The following is a 21,886-nucleotide window of genomic DNA, read 5'->3' as shown; positions in this document are numbered from 1 at the left end:
GTCTTGACCATCGAAGTGGTGAAGTCGCCGACGAGTGAGTCAACGGAGTGGCTGATACTGAAGAGATGGAGGCCTTAGACGGTGAGTGCTTCGTCTACGGGCGGTCTTTCCTTGAAGACAGTGTGAAGTGCAGATGGTGGAGCTAAATCAGCTTTTTAATGTGAGGCAGAAGGACCATGCAGTTTCTTCTTTGCCCTCTTTTCCTCAGAAGTCTCTCTGCCTTGAGACCGATATGTTTTAGAGTCTCTATGAGCAGAGAAAGGTTCTCCATCCTTACTTTTTCTAGAGTAAATATGAGGCTTCTCCTCACATTCAGAGCCTGAGTCCTTGGCAGCCTTCTTTCTCTGCAGCCGGAGAAGCAGCATACCCCCTCTATCCTGGAAGGTTTTTGCATAAAAAGTACTTGCATTCTCTGGGCTTATTGACTGGATAAAGGCAATAGGATCCTCAGAGTAAAGTCTGGATTTTCCACAAGTCTTGCAGGGCCTAAACAATCCTTATTTAGGCTCAGATATTCTGCAGAAAAAAACAGACACCACACTTTCTTACTGTACCTCAGGTGAAGACATGAGGTGAAGATATGAATTGGAAAATGCAAGCTCAAGAGGGTAACAGTTGAAACACTGACTGGGAAGAGCTCTGGGAGACTCCCTAACACACGACGTGCAGTAAGAAATCCAAGGTATAGTTGCTCTGCACGGGGATGAGTACTCCAGGGTCTTTCTACTCATTGGCTGAAGTTTGGGTGTAGTAAATCAAAGCGAGTCGAATGCTAATGCGTTAGCGCTTCAGAGCAAAACAGTGGGTTCAGAGGAACAAGGCGGCCGCTGCTTGAACGGCCACAGGCACACCTCTCAGGGCTTCTAATGGCGGCGAGACTCAGGGGCTAGAATGAGCATCAGCAACCCTTCACACCAGTTTGTGGACTGCTTCGTGTGGGAGGTTTAGTTTTTTTCCGATGCCTTTTTGTCTTATCTTTTTTCAGCCGTGGCGCCATTACGAGGATCCCCTCTCTGAGCTCCTAGTTCCGATATGCGAGGGGAGCTGCCTCTGCAGGAAAGTCAGGCAGCGGTTGTCGGTCTAGTTGTTCCCAGCTCAGAAGGCAGCATCTGTGAGGGCAGAACAGCCGTACAGAAGCCGGGCTAGAGGTGGGGGAACGCTGCAAGTGAGTGGAAGCGGAGTGAGCTATTCCCCCTGCTGCTGTGCTATCCGGGAGGAGGATCATTTAGCCTGGAAACTCCTCATTTTGCCCCGGAGTAGGTAGGGAGGACTGGGCCTTGGCAGGGCACCTCGGTTGGGGTTTGTATGGTTAACAACTTTTTGGTACATACTCCGCCTGCAGGAATTTCACTCCCGGGTGTTGAGGCAGTTGTACTTAGTAAAACAGGAAGCAAGTTTCAACACCCCAAGTCTCAACACCCCAGCACTAAAGAAGGCGCACTGATAACTGCAGAGGGGGTCACTCTGGGAGAAGTTTTTTCTGAATGTATGGAGAGGGGGGTTACATCTCAAGAGGGAATTTCTCCTCCTAAACTGACAAGATATTCATTGCGGGCTAGGGCGGCTCACCTTGTGTCTAATAAGTTGATTACTCATTCAATTCTACCACAGCGAGTCTCTCCACCCGTGGCGGAAGTTAAAATCTTGGCTAAACAGAGTAAATAGGGGGGGAGCATCGGTGCATCAGTAACTCCTGTGAAGCCCAAATCCCAAAAGGGTAAGGCGAAACCTCGGGATAAGAAAACTGCTGATACTAAATTAAAAATTACCCCGTCATTGAAAACCTTCTACCAGGTTATGTCTCTTTCTTCAACAAAATCGACGCCTCAGCCGCTTTCCTTACCTGGACCTAAAGCTATGTCTGAGCCTACCTTGCACTCTACACTGGTCTCGGTATCATCCCCAGCCCTCTCCTTCCCCTCTAAAGGTCTAAAAATGAAGACATTGGGGGTTAAAAACCGTGAACATAGTGAACAGAACGGACCTCAGGGAAAAAGTACTTTGCATAAATCCGATGAATTAGATAAACCCTCAGAACCTATTAAAATAACTAGCTTGGAACTGGAGGTGCACCCGGCGATTACTCTTATTAATAGATACTCTGTGTTGGGTCAGCAGAAGGAGTACTACATAAAGCAAAGTGGTGCCTGGGACACTATTAACGGAGTTTATGGAAAGGGGTGAGAAAGTTTAATATCCACCCCTACAACAAATAAATTGTCTGGAAACACTATTTTATATTAGTAAAATGTCCCATCTCCACAGAGCTTCCACATTTGGCGTTGCACCGAACCTATCGAAAAGGCGGCATACTTGGACCTTCGGGAATAGAATCAGAGGTTCCCTCATAACAATGGATATTATATCCCCGGGTTTAAATTTGGTCATACAGTGAATTTATGGGATTTCAACACCGCCAAGTGAAACAGTATGTGTACCGATTACATTCAGTGTTGTCCAGACTGGATTGTTTAAAGAAGATACGTTAAGAGAGGATATATTGATCTCTGAAGACCGAAATATTTACTAGCCCTAGCCCTGATGAGGCCAGAATGACGATGGCTGAAACGCGCCGACATTTTGATTGAAGAAGATCCCAGCCAAATTATTTGAATTAATGAAAACATATTATTCACAAGGAGTAAAAAGTTTTGAAGATAGTCTAAGGAGACATGGACTATGTATACTGCTTGTGTTAGGTCTGGTGGAGCTTACTTTGAGAGGAATGCGGAGTCTGTACACTTAGCGAGCATCCTCTGTTTATATAAAACAATCGGGCTATTATAGTTTGCATACATCCTTCTGATTTATGTTTGTATGTATATATATATATATGTGTTTTATATATGTTTATGTAAAAAGTAATGTGTAAATATATATACGTGTGTGTTCGTTCGTTTGAAGTGGGCCTATAAATCACACAAGCCCCAATTTAATTTGAAATCCTTTTCAATCAAAATAAAAAAATCAATAAGAGAACAATATATGGTGTGCTCGCTCTGTGGAGATGGGAAATTTTACTAATATAAAATAGTAAATCCAGACAATTTATTTGTTGTAGGGGTAGATAATTAAACTTTCTCACTCCTTTCCATAAACTCCGTTAATAGTGTCCCAGGCACCACTTTGCTTTATGTAGTACTTTATTTACCCAGATGCCTGTGGCTTACCGGGTTCACCCTGAATTTGAAAGCGGGTCAGCAGAAGGAGTCAGACCCGGCGTCAGATCAGCTGCAGGATTCAGAACAGGCTCAGTCTCGAGGGGAGGGGCAAGGTAGGGGCAAGTAAGAATTGCCGGAGAGAGCTGGGCTGGAGCAGGTTGAGGAGCTGGTCAAAGTGCAGATGGAAGATCCAAGTAGCTCTGTCAGTCTGTGCAGTAAAAGCTCAACCCTCCTCCCCTGAAAACTCAGAGCACCTCAGCACCAAATTCACTTTCCCTGGCAGACATCCCTTTGGCTCTGAAGGATGAGATGGCAAGCAGATTCACTGTGTCCGAGGCGAATCAAGCAGAATTGGCGAACAGGTTCTCAGTTTCAGAGGCAAATCAGGCGTCTATTCGGTCTTCATGCGAGATCCTTGCTCAGAAGCTAAAAGAAGTCACTGTAAGGACCAACGCAATTGAAGAGGAAATCCCCAAGATGAAGACCGTGATTGAGTCTACTACATCCCAGTTGGAGAAGTTATCTATTCAGAATAAAGAGCTTAAAGATGATCTTGAGAGATTGGAGAATCATTCAAGGAGAAATAACTTGAAATTTCTAAATGTCCAGGAAGCATTGGAGGGAGAAGACATAAAGGGGTTTCTGATTTCTCTACTGAAGCGCACAGTTCTTAAGAAATATCCTAGTATTGATTTAAGTTACGAAATCTAGAGGGTCCACAGAGATCCCTTTAAAAGGAATCTGGGAAGGCAGAAACCCCGAAAAATGTTGGTTAACTTTTTATATTATTCAGTTAAAGAACAGATCCTCTCCGCGGCTCTAAAGGAAGGGGTTATTTCTTTTCCATTCTCAGAGCTATCTCCCTTTTCCTTCTCCATTAGATCTGACATCTCCCACATAACAGCAGAAAGACAGTAGGAACTGGTTAAAAGATTAGCAGAGTTAAATGGTTGGGGGGCAAAGACCCAACTGAGGTTTCCCGCTACACTGAGCTATGTGGAACAATCATATGCACATGATTCACAGTTCGCAAGAAGTAGACACTCTAATCGCAAAAATAAAGCATGAAAAGCAGGGAGGGATGTGAAGGAGGAATTCAGCGGATACTCTTAGAGCCCCGGTTTTTGCCACTAGCAGTCTGTTATTTTTTATGTAAGCACTTATAGCCTGGAGGGTGGGGAAGGGCCTGAATAGGCGATTGCCTTTTGGAAGGTAGGGTTCCTCAGTGTGAGTGTGTAGGGGGATCTAGGAGTCACGAGGGGTTAGGGAAGGAATGGTAGGAGGGAGGGTGGGGGCAGGGGTCACAGGTTGGGGGGGGGGGGGAAGAGTTAAAAATACTCTTCAACTCACTGGCTATCTAGAAAATATTCCTTGTTTCACTGGCTAATTAGGGAAAAGCATCGAAATCCGGTGGGGGGTGCTCAAGCCGTGGAAAGGTAAAATGAAAAAGGGTCGGAATATTCAATTTATTTCCTGGAATCTAAATGGCCTGAGATTTCCAAGGAGACAAAGATTGATTTTTAAATATCTGGAGTTGTCACCAGCTCAGGTTTGTTTATTGCAGGAAACCCATTTAAATCAAGCTTATTTTTTCTAAACTCCTCTGGTCCTGTTCCTCCTTTTATGGTCCTAATACGGATGATCCTTCTTTTCTGGGTAAACTCCAAGATAACCTGATTATGACAACTCCTCCTTTGATAATAGGAGGGGACTTCAATGTCCGGCTTGATCCGGTAGAGGATAGGTCCAACCTGAGTCACGCTATAGGGTCCCCGCATTTCCGAAGGGTCATGACAAATTTACTATTAAATATAAACTTGGTAGATTTATGGAGAGCTAAGATGGGGAGTGTCCAAGGTTTCACTATTTACTGTAAAAAGTACCACCATTCCGCAAGAATAGACTATGTTCTGATTAATAGAGAGACCTTAGACAATTTCCTTAGTATATCTATATTGCCAAGCCACCTCTCTGACCATGCCCCCTGCTGTTTCTATATTCTATGAATAATATCTATCCACAATCAAGGTGGACATTGAACAGAGCATTCCTATCGGACTCAGGAAATATTCAGGCAATCAAAGAGTCTTCTCTCAAATTTTTCTCTATAAATTTATGCTCCACCTCAATAGAATATGTCTGGGACGCTTTCAAAGCTAACTTGAGAGGGTCGCTACGTAGCCTAATAAGCTCTAAGAGCAGAACTAAAGCTTTGGAATTACAGACTCTGGAGACTATCTGCTCTTGAAGTTTGAAAGGAGCCATAATAATCAGAATTACATAGAAAAACTGAAAGAGACAGAGAAGAGATTCAAGGAAGCCAGGAAAGATCTTAGGATCTTCCTGGATTTGAAATGCAAGGCTCAGTGGCAAGCTCGGAATATGGAAAATTTCAAATATGGGGAAAGAGCAGGAGTCTTATTGGCTTGGAAAGCGAGGATAGATCGGGCAAAAAACTATATTAAAGAGCTTATCATTGATAGTGCCGGAACTAAATCTGGTAAGCCCACAGATATGCAGGAATGACTTCGATCCCTTTTCTCGAACCTGTATAGGGAGAACATAACACCATCTCCGGACTTGATATGTTCATGGTTAAGGAAGAAGTCCCGGTCTGTTCTTACAAAATCTGCCAGAGATATTTTAGATGCACCCATTTCGACTGAGGAGATTAGGGACCAAATAAAGAGGGCAAAAAATAAAAAGGCAGCGGGCCTCGACTCTCTTCCTAATGAATTTTACAAATTGTTACTGAATGAGCTCTTACCTATAATCCACACAGTATTCAATTCAGTGTATAGTTCCACTGGGGTGACCCCCAGATCCTGGAAGGGGCCACGATTGTTTTAATATTGAAGCCAGGAAAGGACCCCCTGATGGCTGACTCCTACCATCCAATTTCCCTGCTGAATGCCGATTATAAGATCTTTATGGGCATTCTGGCAGGGAGGTCGGCAAAACTGGCACCAAGCCTAATCAATACTGATCAGAAAGGCTTTATGGTAGGGAGATCCATCCAGGAACAAACCCAATTATTGATTGGGAACATCGATCTGGCAATAAATTGTCCTTTGACAGCCACATAAGAAAAACGGTGGGCAAATGCTTTGGGGTAATGAAAACTCTGAACCGCACCCTTGACCTGTTACCTATTAATTCCAGGCGTACCATGACACAAGCACTGATAACTTCCCGTATTGATTACGGAAACGTGCTGCTCATGGGTACATCTGAGAAAAATATTAAAAAGCTTCAGGTGTTACAGAATTCGGCAGCTCGCCTGGTCTTAAGGCTCCCTCGGCGAGCACCATCTCGCCCCTCTCTCGTAGCCCTCCACTGGCTGCCCATCAGGAAGAGGATTGATTTTAAAGCTATGCTGTGGTGCCATAAAATAATTCATCACAGAGCACCGGCCTACATGTCGGATTTGGCTTCTGTCTATGAACCGAGCAGGTCGCTTAGATCTAAAGGTATGGGTCTGCTCAGAACCACACGCCCCAAAAAAGCCAGAATGGGAGGCAGATCCTTCCGGACTTTGGCGGCCAGGAAATGGAACCTTCTTCCTGCGGATATCAGGATGGAGAATAATGAAATCCTGTTTAGGAAGAAACTGAAAACCAGCCTCTTTACTTGGTGATGGGTTTTCCTCTACTCCTTCTCACACTCTCTCCACAGCGCGGGGACACGCCGGGAGGCGTCACCAGGCGCTCTACAAGCTCCTTTAAATTTAAAAATTTAAAGAGATAAAGGGGGACCCATTGGCAGTAGTGGCCTTAGATGCCGCTAAGGCCTTTGATCGTGTGTGTTGGAGATATCTTTGGGGGGTGTTGGAGGCTACGGGCATGGGCCCAATCTTTGTGCAGACCTTAAAGAACTGTTACTATGGGGCTTCGGCTAAGATTTTGCTGAACGGTTCCCTGACCCCAAGCTTTTAAATCCAGAGAGGGACAATGCAGGGGTGCCCCCTATCTCCTCTTTTATTCAATATCTATATGGAGCCACTTGCGCAGATGATTAGGATGGATAGCATCATCAGACCATTTGAATCGCAAAATTATCAGTGCAAAATTGCACTCTACGCCGATGATGTAATAATTTATACCAGTGACCCAGATATCTCCACTCCACGGCTTGAAACTGCATTAAAGGAGTTCACCTTGATGTCAGGATATTTTGCTAACTCAGTTAAAACCAAAATAGTGTAAATGGAGGCCCACCAAGTAAAGAATTCAGGTACCTAAGGGTAAAAATCTTTAAGGACCTGAATAAAATCCCCCTCATAAACTTGGGAAAAATTGAAAAGGATATAGACTACCTCTTTGCTAGGTGGAAAAACCTCCCTTTGACGATCTATGGGAGGGTTAACTTAGTAAAGAAGTCGGTCTTACCTAAATTGACGTATCTCTTCAATGCGGTGCCTCTTACTTTTGCCCAGAAAAATATCAGTAAGATCCAGGGTAAAATTGGTAGCTTTATATGGGGTCAGAAAAGTGCAAGGCTATCAGGGAAAAAACTAAGAAGAAAACTCTTAAAAGGGGTCTGGCCCTCCCAGACATTAGCTGGTATTTATTGTCTTTTCAATTAACAGCATCAGGATGCTGTTGTCTACACCAGAGGAATCTATGTGGGGTAGGCTTCTGGGCGAAATGGCTTTAGTAGAGGGAGGCGGCGGGCAAGGTGAGTTCATATACAAATTCGGCGCACCCAGATTCTTTAAGCGTGTACGTCTCAAGGTTCTGAAAGCTGCCTTGATGACTTGGTACAAACTGAGACGCATTTGAGGTATAGGCTATTTCTCCGATTTCGCCCCCATCTGGGATTCCTCGGGGACCCCTCCTTGCCTGAGTGACAGCTTGGCGATCCCAATAAGAAGAGCTGGTTTGGGGAGATGGCGGATCTAGTGGATTCAGATGGGGTTCTTCAAGATTGGTCCCTCTTTCTCAAGGTTTAAGTGCCTTCAGTTAAGATCATGGTACGAGGTGGAAGCAGGAGAAACTAAAGGGAACTGGGATCTTGAGCAGTTATTACAAGATCCACAACCAAGGAAGAAAGAAATAGCTCTTTGGTATTTAAGACTTCTTGAAGCAGAGGACAGTGAAGTTCCCCCCCAATCATCGGTATGGAATCTATCCCCACTCTCCCACGCCATAGAAGATCGATTTGAAGCCTCCCTCAAGCTACTTTATAGATATATAAAACCTGCTAGGTTAAAAAAGAATTTTTTTTTGTGCTAAACAGGCTTTATTACACCCCGGCCAAAATTGCCAAATACGCACCGGTTCCCGTCCCACAGTGTCCTAGGTGCAAATTTGTCAAAGCTGACAACAGCCACATGTTTTTTGAATGCACAGAACTAAGTCTATTTTAGAAAAATATGGGGGACTACTGGACAGCCATCTTTGGAACTGATATAGGGATCGATCCCCACCTTTTCGGTATAAACGATCTTATAATTGGTGCGTTGTCGCAGATACACATCGGTTTGCTGCTCTATCTTATCATTTTGGCTAGGAGGGAGATCTGCATTAGGTGGAAAGACCCGATCCCCCCAATAGAGAAAGTTGGTTAAAAGCTGCATTGAGCATGGCACGCCTAGAGCAGGAAGGTGACATGGAAATGCATGATAACATCTGGTCTCCTCTGTTAATTTGGGGACGGCGTCTGCGTTTGATAACCTGTTAGATCCTCGGTGTCTGAAGCGGGTCCAATGATTACACCGGACCTCAAACACGTGAGGAAGGCCATGGTGGCCTAGACACATGCAGTGAGTCAAAGGGCGCCCAGGATTGCATAAGTCGGCTTGTCAAATCTGCTATTGTCTTTGGTGAGATGAGGACAAAAAAACAACAACAACAAAAATAATGCTAATGTTTTCGCACTGTTTTACCACGGTTACCGTGGAACTCCCACCAGGACGACGGAGAAGATTCAAGCATGTGAATCTATAACAGTTACAATACTGGGGAACTATTTGAATACATCTGTTCATTCCACACTGCCAGTTACCTCTTTTTATCTATTCCATATTTTCTATCCCATCCCAAAACTAGCATACTGAATGTGGACCATTATAAGCAAGCAATGCAAAAAAAAAAGTTTTAAAAAAATTATTTAGCATTTATAAAAACATACAAACCCTAGAAAAAACAGCCCACGTCGTGGATTAAAGGAGTATGTTCGACGGTGAATAACAAAAATTGGAGAAAGGATTATTCAGAGATAAAATATATGGTACACATACCACATCATGATACATGGAGAGCAAGCACTTCAATCTTAACTGTTTAAGAATACATTATTAGTCACGGCAACACTTCTCACTATATCAAATTCAGAAGGTTTCACATCCGAGTCAGAGATTTTACATAGATCTCTGCATAAGTGCTCAAAGTACTGACATGTATTGTGACTACCCGGATTGATCCTTACCAATTGAGCGGTGCCCCCTAACCTATACTGAACCGTACCCACTCCAATGAGTGGTTTCAGCCATACTATTACCATCCTCCTATCTTCTCACCGTTTTGTAGTGTCCTGCATGAACTGCTCCATCTCGAGGAAGGGGGAGACAGTGCGGATGTACAGCACCTGCAGCTTCTTTGTGCTGTCCGGAAACCTCCTGAAAAGGGAAGAGGGAATCGATAACCAGATATTGGACAAAACACCCACAGAATAATCAAGGGCTGGGTAAGCTGGACATACAGGTTTTTAAGACCATTATAGGAGGAATGGGATTTGCAAAATAATGGCACTGCTATACTTTAGAGATTGAAAGGATGCACATACAAACAAGCAGATACACTTTCCACATAGTGCGCAGTAATGATTTGAATTGTAAATGCTTTGTATTTAGTGGCAGTGAAAAATAATGCAGAGTGTGCACTAAAGGCTGCAGGGAGAGTTCACCTGACTATGCGCACAAGTTCCTTGCATCGTTAAGCGGCCTAGAATTACTGTACATACTGTCTAAGTATCAAAACTTCCTCACAATGTATCCATGTTCTCGATGTTCCTCACACAGTCTGTCCGTGCTCCCTATGTTCCTCACCCTGTCTGTCCATGCTCCCTATGTTCCTCACCCTGTCTGTCCATGCTCCCTATGATCCCCACACTGTCTGTCCATGCTCCCTATGATCCCCACACTGTCTGTCCAGGCTTTCAATGCTCCTCACCATCTGTCCATAGTGGAGAAGTGTGGCTCACTGGTTAGAGGAGGCATACCCTGAAGCAGAGGTCAGACCCGGGACCAGGGTTCAATTCCCGACGCGGCAGGGTCTGAGCCCAAGTGTCCACGGACTCGATAATTCTCACTTCAGTGCCTACTCGAATCACGGGTTCACACTCAGCAACTCTGGGCAATAGCTTGCTTAATCTCCACTACGGCCCCCCCCCGCAGCGGGATGCCTGGCTTTCACCTTGGGGATGCCCAGTACGGGTTATCTCACAGGGAAAAAGCCAGGACGGGTTCCCAATGCAAGCGCCGAGTTGCCCAAGGGTAAGTCGAGCGCTATATAAGAACACACATACATACATACATACATTCTCTCTATGTTACTTATCGTCTATCTATGCTCTCTATGCTCCTCACGTCTATCCATGCTCTCTCGGTTCCTCACCAACTATCCATGTTACTCAATGTCTATCCATGCTTTCTATGCTCCTCACGGTCTATCCATGCTCTCTAAGCTCCTCACCGTCTATCCATGCTTTCTATGCTCATCACAGTCTATCCAAGCTTTCTATGCTCATCCCGTCTGTCCATGCTCGCTATGCTCCTCACAGTCTATCCATGATCTTTATGCTCCTAATCATCTATCCATGCTGTTACTCACCATCTGTCCATGCTTTCAATGCTCCTCACCGTCTGTCTTCTCTATGCTCCTCACCGCCTGTCCTTGCTCTCTATGCTCCTCGCCGCCTGTCTGGGCTCGCTGTGCGCCTCGCCGCCTGTTCGGGCTCTTTGTGCGCCTCGCCGCCTGTCCGGGCTCTCTGTGCGCCTCGCCGCCTGTCCGGGCTCTCTGTGCGCCTCGCCGCCTGTCCAGGCTCTCTGTGCGCCTCGCCGCCTGTCCGGGCTCTCTCATTGCCTCTCACCGTCTATCCGTGCCCCTCACTGGCTGTTCATGTCCCCCAAGTTAACTCACAATTCGTCTATGTATGTATAGCTGCACAAGCATCTTGTTTGTGTGCCTAACGCTTCTCACAGTGTTTTCTGCCGCCAATCCATTAGTTATCTCGTTCAAAAACTCATCATGCTGCCTCTGTCCCCCTTGCTCTAACATTCTTGTGCAATAACTGCACACACTGTCTAATCAGATCAAGCCTATATATGTCAAATCGATTGCCTTTTTATCTAGTCAAAGTGCCTTACACCAACTTGTATAGTCTCTGTGACCCAAAATCCTCACATAGTTCAGGTCAGAAAAGCTCTACATTTTGTCCAAGTGTTCCATTCTCCTCAAACAGTCTATCCATGGGCTCAAAGCTGCTCGCAATACCTGACAAAATTTACAAGTTGCTCAGTCTGTCCATTGGGTCCAATGTCCTCAAGTTCTCTGCCCATGTGCCCTAAGGTCCTCGTGCTGGCTGCCCATCTGTCACAGGCCTCTCACAGTGCCTACTTATGTAACCCAAGCCCTCACACTATCCTCGTGCCACAAGCTGCCCACACCCTCTTGCTCACTCTCCTCTCCATGTGCCACAAGTTCATCATACATTGCTTGCATGTCACTCAAACTCCCCTCACGGTTTGTGTGGTCCAAGCTCTTCCAGCTGCTCATCCATGGGTTCTGAGCACCTCACACTGTGTGTGAATGTTGCCCTAGCTCTGCATGCTCAATGCGCAGGTACCTCAAGATCGTGTTACCATTAGTCTATGTGGTCCAAGTTATTCACACTGTTCACCATCTGGCTTTGTAATCCAAAACCCCATATTGTTCATGAGACAAGTTCTCCACATTGCCCAGATACTCCAAGCCCCCTTAAGCGTCTGTCCATGTGGTCCAAGCTCCTCGCACTCTCTTCCCAAGCACCTCAAAATCTTGATACCATTGGCCTAGGGGGTCCAAGTTATTCACATGGTTCAACATCTGTCTTTGTAACCCTCACATTGTTCATGAGACACAAGTTCTCCACATTGCCCGGATTCTCCATGCTCCTTAAGCGTCTGTCCATGGAGTCTAATCTCCTCACACTCTCTTCCCAAGCACCTCAAGATCTTGCTACCATTGGTCTAGGTGGTCCAGGTTATTCACACTGTTCACCATCTGACCCAAAACCCTCACACTGTTCATGAGTTACAAGTTCTCCACAATGCCCAGTTACTCCATGCTCCTTAAGTCTATGTCCATGGAGTCCAAATTCCTCACACTCTCTTCCCAAGCCCCTCAAGATCTTGCTACCGTTGGTCTAGGAGTAGGAGGCCCAAGCATCTTTCGCTGTCTCTGCAGTTGCCTACAGTGTGTATCCTATCTAATAATGTACTGTTGTCCCCCCTAATAAGATCAGTCTATAGGATTCAAAATCATGCTGCCAATGAGCTCCACCAGTCTGACATTGTCTATGTACCAACACTTCCTCACATGTCTGTCAGTGGCTGCGGTCCGAGATCCTGACTCTGTCCATCAATGTGCCTTCTGCTCCTCATGCCAGCTAGCTATGCATTCAAACTTCCTCAAATCATCTACCTCGGGTACCCCGTTCTCTTTATTGTATCCATTTTCCCTGAGCGGATTCACACTTTATTCACATGCCCAAACTACCTGAAACTATTTGTCCAAGCACATGCGCTCAACAGACAGTCAATCAATGTCCTACACTCTTGTCACTGTCTGTCTAGGTACCCCTACACATCTCAGTTTCTGTAAGCTGTCCTTGTCCAAAATGTCATCTCTCTGTCAAGTTCGGACTTTCTATTATGGCCAGTCCAGGTATACTGGGGACATGCTTCCAATGAAGACCAAACTATGACGACAACAGGAAAATATCCCAAAAATGAACAGGCCACAGATGACTAGTTGACGGTAAATAATAGTTCAAGACTGATTAAAATATGGCTGGATCACACAGCGAAAAACCCATTTCTGAAACCAGTCATTTTTCCTTACAGTAAAGGCCCCGTTTTTGACAAAAGCAATTGATAACGTGGTCACATGTCAGTTAACACACCATCGGTAATTGTTTGGATTAATTCAATTTTACATTTTGCCTCTTTATTTAGCTACACTTCATTAATCTGTAAACATTATTTAATTTTCTCAACAGTCGCTGATCCCTGGTTTTGTAATTCATTCCTTGGGCAGACACTGGGAGGTTTAAAGTGAAGGACCTATTCCATCTTTGGTGAGCGCAGTCTATGGAAGCCCTCCAGGCTCCGCTTTGTCAGTTGTGTTGGTTAATATTTATTTAAACCCCCTCCATGACCAGCTCGTGCATGGAGTATATGTTTCCATATTTTAGCATTTGTGTACACTCAATGGGGATGCGGATGACTCTAAGGAATTGAATAGTCTCTTAGATGAGATACAATACTGAATTCAGGAGAGCTGGTCAGCCTTAAACAGAACTCAGGCTCTTTGGTTCAGAATGAAATATTTTAAGCCATGGGGTGGCCAGGGGAGTTTCTTACAACACTGACTACAGAAGTCAGAACTTGAGATTGGTCTTTGATAAGGATCTATTTGGCAAAAACCTGTGGGTTCTATACTCTTTATCATGATTGAAGAACTAAAGTATCACTCTAGTTGAGGCTACCTAAAGCTGCACCTCGATTTTTGTTGTGTTTTATACATCCCGCAAGGCGTATATATTAGCTGCAAAGAGTACAGTACCAAACAGTCGATGGCACATCTTAAGTATTGAGACCACATTTCAACTGTCTCTCAGGAGATTTCATAGGCTTCTCACTGGGGATACATTTCAGAGATTACAGAACTGAATAGAGAGGTCAAATAGGCAACCCTAGACCGCTGCAGATGGAAACTTAATACACTTTAAGCTGAAAAGTACTTTAAAGTGACTTAAAGTAGTGCCCTGTTTTAACCAGCACAGTAAGGTTGGCAAATTGCTTTAGAAAGTGGAATTTAGGCTGCAGTATCCAAGCATTAATGGATGGATATTTTGATTAAGGCATTAAACTGATCTCTAAACCTGAACAGTTCATTCAAGTTTGGTGGGCTGAGGGGGGCGCTAGAGGGCGCACGGCAAGATGGCCGCCCTGTAGAGCAGCTCCGCCGGCTGAGCCAACAATCCACTTAAAATCCTTCTTTTCCTGCCCTGGTTGACGACCTACCTATAGGAACCGAGCAGTGGAGTGCGACGGGCTGCTTTGCTTGTTCTCTTCTGGGCTCTGGGCAGACAGCTGACCAAGTGAGAAGCTGGTGATTCCCCGGGCCTGAGCTGACAATATGGTAGCCGGGACGCGCTCAGATTGTGAGGATGTGGTAGGCTTCGGGTGGTGCTGGACGCGGCAACCGGGTGCTGTGGTGAGATCACGCTGCCCAGCCGGTAACCGGTGAGTTGTGCGGCCTGGGGGTGGCGAGCACCTCAGTGCAAGACACGTTAGCACCTGGGGAGCAGGCCAGCCTCTGATCCTTGCTTGCGCAGCGCGCCGGTTGTGGGCTTTTGGAGGCGGTGTTGATCTGCTGCCGCTTTGGGCTGTCGACCTTGCCCGCAGCGGAGCTGCCGCAGATGCCCGCTGTGACTGGACCGGGACCCAGGTGAGTGCCTCGGTGCGCATACGGCCTACCTCATTGCTGTACCCCACTGGGCTTCTTCAGACTGTGCTTGAGGGGCCCGCGCAGCCATCTGTTTTGTAACCGGGTGAGGGATTGCCCAGTGGAGAGATTGCCGAGCGCCATGTGCTCTAACGTCCAGCGACATCATTGATCCAGGGCGAGGGATCTACGTGGTGCACCCGGTCTGGTGGTGGATCATCAGCGGCCCGCTTCTGCTGGGGCCAGTGGGCCATTCGACCATCCTTCCTGTGTGGCTGGAGAGGCATCGCTTTCAGCGAGGCATTGTTGGGACCTGGGTGTGTGTGTGTGTTACCACGGACTGGTGCCCCCCCATTGGGCACCCCTCGCTGCTTACCTGCTCCTCTGCGGACCATGGCTGGTATCACCATGGTCGCTGCTAGTCCTGCTCCGACTAGAGGTGCGGTGGAGTGCGGCCCTGTCGGAGTGCCAGCCCATTCTCTCTCCTCCTCGCTGTGGCAGTGCTGCTCTGCAGGGGCGCGGAACGTGCATACACCCACAGTGACAGGTGGGGCCCCTTGCCACCCCTCTTGTTGTCTTTGGGCCTGGTCCTTATTGTGCTTTGGAGTGGGGGGTAGTGATCTTCTGCAGCCTGCGCTCTCTCAGTGGAACTGGTAACAGACCCTGGGCGCTGTGAGCTCACACTGCAGGTTGCGAGACACTGCGTGCACCCTCTCAATTACTGGCCTGAATGCACCTCTGCCATATTTCCACTGCCTCGCCTTCCTCTTGTTGTTCACCATCTCCAAGTGCCAAGCCACGACGATATCTCAACGGCGCTCCACTATCATTCGTGCTGTAATTCGCTACTGAATTTCTGTCACTGCCCAAGACTGTTGTTCACTGTGTGGCGGACAGGCCCTGGCTGGTAGCTTTCTCACCATTCTCTCACCCTTTGGTTCAACGCTATTGCAATGGGGAAATCTGAGCGCAGCCAATCACGCCTCACGTTTGAGCCACGCAAATCGGGCAAGGCATCTCGGCGCGCTACCTCTGATTCGGAGGCTGATGTTCCCAGCGACCATTCAACAAATATAAATAAAACTCTTCTTGCAGTTCTGGCCAGCCTGCAGTCCATCGACGGGAAAATTGAGAACCTGAACTTGCGCATGGACCACATGTCCACAAAGCTGGATAAACATGCGCTGCGCCTGGGGGAAGCGGAAACTCTTATTTTCAGGGCTGAAGATGGCTTGCAACAGGTGACCACCAGAACAACATCTATGGAGAAGGTGCTGGCTGTTATACAGGCCCGCAATGAGGATTTGAAAGCCAGATCAAGATGTAACAATGTGCAAATCACTGGCTTGCCAGAGTCAACGAACACGGGCCGACTCAAGACCTATGTGGAGAACCTCCTTCATGGGATTTTTGGCGTGGAACAGCTGTCACAGGTCCTGATTGTTGAACGGGCCCATCGCTCTCTGGCTGCTCACCCTCCTCCGGGCACCCCACCACGTCCCATTATCGCCTGCCTTTTGAAATATAGAGATCAGGATACTGTCCTCCGCATGGCTCAAGAGAAAGGTACTGTCATTCACGAGGGGAACACTGTCGCCTTTTACCCCAGCTTTACCGCAGATGTCCAAGAGGCCCGGAGAGAATACCAACCTGTTAAGAAACTTCTCATCTCGGCGCAGGTGCTCTATGCTATGCTCTATCCCTCACGGCTGAGAATAGAAGTCTATGGAAAGATCAAGATTTTTACCAGCCAGTGATGGACTTTGCCAAGACTCTTACTTGGTGTAGTCGGACCCCGACACGGTGGCTGGGTGGGGCTTCGGACGATGGCAGAAGAACAATGACAACATCAGGTCACGTGAGTTATGGATGGTGTGCACCTCTCCTTCACTTCACTTCTGGGGTGATCTATATCAGTGTCCGTTATGGTGGGCTTTGCCATACAAGCTGCAGACACTAAGCACGAACTTGATCTTTACTGATGTTATTTCCCTCGCGGTTTTCACTTGTAATGATTACTACTGAGGGCACTCTTCATATTGTTTTATGATATTGTGATACAGTGGTCAGGAACTGTTCTCACATTTGCTTGGCCACCTCCCACTTCACCGGGAGGGGTACTGTGCTTCAGCGCTCCCTCATGGGTATTCCCCACAGCTGGTTATTCCCCTGGTGTTATACTCTGTGATTGTTTTGAGGGGTTTGGGAAAGCTTTGCCACGTTGGGGAAGCTGAAGTGGGTGGGGGGTTTTGGTGGATGGGTGGGAATTGCAGGGTTTGTCATGTGGCTGCTTTTTTTTTATTGATGCTGTGAGAATTGCATATGTACTCTCGCTCATTACAATTGATTTATGCTCAATGTATAACATGCTAAAGTTCTGCAGCTAGCTCGCACTTGAATCACCTGTTTAACATGGAATGTACGGGGACTTAAGTCACCAAAAAAAATTTGTCAGGTCTTAGCAGATCTGGATCGACATGAGGTCACAATCGCCCTTTGCAAGAGACACACTTAAACCGCATATGTGAAATTCATGTTGGGGCACAGTGGGCTGGACACCGTTTGGCCTCTTCCTACTCCTGTGGAGTGCTCACGCTTATTAAGAAAAACCTCCCCTTCACAAGGATTAAAACCTGCATTGACGATGCAGGAGGATGTGCCATAGTACCCGGAAAGTCGTTGGGCGGTTTAATCACAATTGTAAACACTTACGACCTAAATATAGATAGATTTTGTGGGGAGGTGACCTTAATACACACACTTGGACCCCCGTAGAGACAAGTCGAGCGGCAAGGGTGGTCAGTCTCCTGGGGCAGCCCAGGTAATTAATGAGGGAATGGCCGAGCTGGGACTGATTGACATATGGCGCCAGCGAAATATGGAGAGGCGTGAGGGCACACATGTTGGACCTGTCGGCGGCTTTCGACACCGTCCCCCATAAGGCGTTGCTCGCCAGGCTTTACGACATCGGCCTAAGGGGGACGGTGCTCAGGTGGTTTACATCTTTCCTGGAGGGCCGTCGCCAGACGGTCTGGGTATCCCAGAGCTCAGCCGAGATGCCGCCATTGGATGTTGGGGTTCCACAGGGCTCTGTGTTAAGCCCGACATTATTTAACATCTTTATGTCCCCTCTGGCGGCTGTGGTTGAGGCTTACGGAGCCCAGATCGTGTCCTATGCCGTTGACACACAACTCCTCTTCACTTGTGAAAAAGACCAGACATTTGATGGGGAGAGAATCCGGGACTGCTTGGACAGGGTCTTCAGCTGGTTCCAGCTAAATTGTCTGAAGGCCAACTCCAGCAAGTCGGAGGTTCTATTCTTCGGCTGTGCCTCCGATCCCGAGTGGCGGCAGTGGTGGCCGGCCGCCATGTGTCCTCCGGCACAATCATCCTTGGTTGCCAAGAACCTGGGTGTTAAGCTTGACAACAAACTTTCTCTGAGAGCGCACATCCTTGGCTTGTCCGGCACCTGCTTCGGCATCCTCAGAATGCTCCGCAAGTTTCTTCCCTTACTGTCTGCGGAGCACAGACGGATTACGGTGCAGGCGCTCATCGGATCTAGGCTTGACTATGCCAATGCCCTTTTCTTAGGCCTTCCGGACTACTTGGTCCAGCGTCTACAGGTGGCACAGAACTCGGCAGCCTGGGCAATCTTTGGTCTGCACAGACGAACACGGGCTTCTGTGTTGCTGCAGACGCTCCATTGGCTTCCAATTCGGAAGCGGATTGTTTTCAAATCTATGACGCTGATGCACAAGGCTTTATTTGGCTCAGGCGCTGGATATCTGAAGAAAAGATTAGTTTTCTATCGCCCGGCTCGCTCACTGCGTTCAGAATCCCTTTTCACTGCGGTGGTTCCACGTGTGAGGAAGGCACGCACTGGGGGGCGCTCTTTCAGCCTCAAGGCCTCCCAGTTGTGGAATTCGCTTCCACTGGCACTGCGTAGCACCCCCAACCTGCTTCAATTTAGGAAGAATTTGAAGACGTGGCTTTTTAATCACTCTGCTTAGGTGGTTTTCTTTTTTCTTCTCTTTCTGGTTCTGCTTTTACTTGTTATGTTGATTTTACACTGTAAGTTGCCTGTGGAAAGCGCCGGGACACTCTTTTAGAGTAGCCGAGCGCTATAAAAATGCACTTTAACATAACATGTTTCCACCGCACAGGATAGCTGGTTCCGGCTAGATTACTGGCTTCTAAGTGAGACAGCGAGGGGTTGGGTGTCTCAGATAGAGTGATTGACCCGCACACTCTCCAATCACAGCCCAGTCGGCCTTCGCCTACAAATTCCGTGCACTGTTCAGAGATCATTCACCTGGCGCTTTCAGCCTGAGGCTCTGCTAGACTTCCTTTATGCCGACACTGTTCGCGAGGCTATAGTGCAGTACTTTGATCACAACAAGGGGTTGGTTGACAGTGCAACGACCCTTTGGGAAGCTTTTATGGCCACTATTCGGGGCACTTGTATTGGCACATCAGCTGGCATCCTGCAAGACTTGTGCGGACAGCTTGCTAAGCTGGAAACCACCTTGCAACGTCTTGAGTGTGACTATGAGAGCGCGCCCTGCACTCAGACGCTGGCGTCAATTATAGAGTCCATACTGGAATATAACGAGATGGTGGAGAAAGAGATCAAGTAAATAGCTAAACGCCATGTAGCCCGCGCTTATGAGAGGGTGGCCGACCGGGACGCCATCTAACTAACAAAATTAAAGTTTGTATTGATCGGCACACTATTACTCAGATCACTGACGCAGCTGTCCAGGATCACTACACCCCTCAGGAGATTCTAGCACAGTTTAAAACCACTATGCAAATTTATATACCACACAGGACTGATACGGAGGATCTGGACGCACACTTCTCAGACATAGCCCTTGCATGCTTTCGGATGAGCAGAGGGAGTTTCTTAGCCAACCAATTACAGAAGAAGATATTCGAGTGGCGATCAAAAACCTTCCAAACAAGAAAACTCCTGGCCCTGATGGGTTTCCCAGTGAATTTTATAAGGAATACGCAGAAGAATTAACCCCCGTCTCTTGGCAATGTACTCTGAGGCATATGACACTGGCCAACTACCGCCAACCCTTCTGGAGGCTCGGATTATCACGGTGCTTAAATAAGACAAACAGCCTACTCGTTTCGAGTCTTACCGACCACTGTCACTTATTAACACCGACGCCAAAATATTGGCCAAAATTCTTGCTACCAGGCTGCAGTCACTCATGCAAGGCCTGGTCCTTCCGGACCAGGATGGGTTCATTCCCTCCAGGTCTACCTCTCATAATTTGCGCGTGCTCTTTGCTATGTTCAATATTCTCGACCCTGGGCTCCAAGCAGCGGCTGACACATTAGACGCCGACAAGGCCTTTGATTCCATAGAATGGGCCCACCTTTTTTACATTCTACGGCAAATGGGCTTTCCTCCTATTTTTATTAATTGGAAACGTCTACTGTACATTGATTGACCCTGTAGCGCGGACCCGGGTAGAGGGCAGTACATCAGATCCTATCTGCATAACCGGGGGGACACGGCAGGGGTGCCCCCTTTCGCGCCTTCTTTTTGCGATCACGTTGGAACCCCTTGCCTGTATTATTAGACAGTGGCATCGCGCTTCAGCCCTCCAATTAGTCCACCGTCCCGTCAGTATCTCACGGTATGTGGACGACCTGTTGCTTTTGATACGGGAGTCGCGCATTTTCATGGCACCGATTTTAAGGGAATATGTTTGCTTTGGGTTGTTCTCAAGCCTACACATTAATTGAGCTAAATCGATGGTATTGCCGCTCACAGTAAGCTCCCTGCCTCATGAGCTTGAGTTCCCGCTTGTGTGGTCCACGCACCCTGTAAAATATTTGGGGGTGTGAGTTCATAGAGACCCCGACATGGTTATCCGTGAGAATTATGGCACTGCATATACAAAGTTGGAACAGCAGGTGGCCAGATGGGTGAAGCTCCCATTATCTTTGGCCGATCGCATAGCACTTATCAAGATGGTAGTGCTACCTCAATTTTTATACCTGTTCAGTACCGTACCGGTTCCACTCACGAAACACTTTTTTAAAACTGTGCGCACTCTGCTCCTTCGGTTGATTTCGGGTGGTAAACAGGCCCGTGTCAACTGGGAGACACTCAATCTAGATTATAAAGACGGGGCTTCAGTGTGCCTCACCTTTATTTGTACTATCTATCTGTGTGCTCACGCAGAATATGTCCACTACTGGTTCGGCTCGCACGATTTCATCCCACACGTGGCAGCGGAGGACGGAGACGCTCACCCTGTTCCCTTATGCTCCATACTAACTCACTCTAATCAACAGACACCCCACTCTGAGATCAACACTGTTGACGTTAGTATAGCGGCCTGGCAGGCCTTGGGCCGCATGGCGGGGAAATTACTGTTATATTCCCCTCTGTTGCCGCTTGCGTTCCACTTGAATTTGTCTGTAACACGAGGCGGGAGCTACGCACACTCTGAAGCTGGCAGGAATAGATAAAGTGCTGGATCTATAGCCTAATGGTATTTTTTTTGACAGACACTGATCTTCGTTACGTGCAGACAAGAAGCCCTTATTTATATTACTTTTCCACAAGTGAAAAAAAGCGGTACGGGCACATTGAGAAGTGTGGCTCAATGGTTAGAAGAGGCAGACCATGAAGCAGAGGTCAGACCCAGGACCAGGGTTCAATTCCCGACGCGGCAGGGTCTTGAGCCCAAAAATGTCCACGGACTCGATAATTCTCGCTTCGGTGCCTGCTCGAATCATGGGTTCACACTCTGCAACTCCGGGCAATAGCTTGCTTAATCTCCACTATGGCCCCCCGCGGCGGGATGCATGGCTTTCACCTTAGGGTTGCCCAGTACGGGTTATCTCACAGGGAAAAACCAGGACCGCTTCCCAAAGCAAGCGCTTAGAGACCGTTGGTGATAATGCGCTATATAAATATAAATTACATTTACATTATCCTACGTTCCCTGCGGAACCTCCCACTTTACAGGCCCTACAAACCAAGCT

General features: G+C 47.3%; 1 protein-coding gene across 3 annotated transcripts in view; it reads right to left on the bottom strand.

The window, feature by feature from the left end:
* The window catches only part of FLAD1 (flavin adenine dinucleotide synthetase 1), a 166,104-nt gene that overhangs the window by 75,125 nt on the left and 69,093 nt on the right, over positions 1-21,886 (bottom strand). For all 3 annotated transcript variants that reach the window (XM_086947370.1, XM_086947369.1, XM_086947368.1), the window contains exon 5: positions 9,682-9,780. In XM_086947370.1, coding sequence (XP_086803496.1) covers positions 9,682-9,780 — 99 coding nt within the window. The remainder of the gene's footprint in view (positions 1-9,681; positions 9,781-21,886) is intronic.

This window comes from Lissotriton vulgaris, chromosome 12, assembly GCF_964263255.1.
Source record: "Lissotriton vulgaris chromosome 12, aLisVul1.2, whole genome shotgun sequence".
In the NCBI taxonomy this organism is placed as follows: Eukaryota; Metazoa; Chordata; class Amphibia; order Caudata; family Salamandridae; genus Lissotriton; species Lissotriton vulgaris.
The sequence above is the reverse complement of the archived record's forward strand: the minus strand, read 5'-3'. Positions and strand labels throughout refer to the sequence as shown.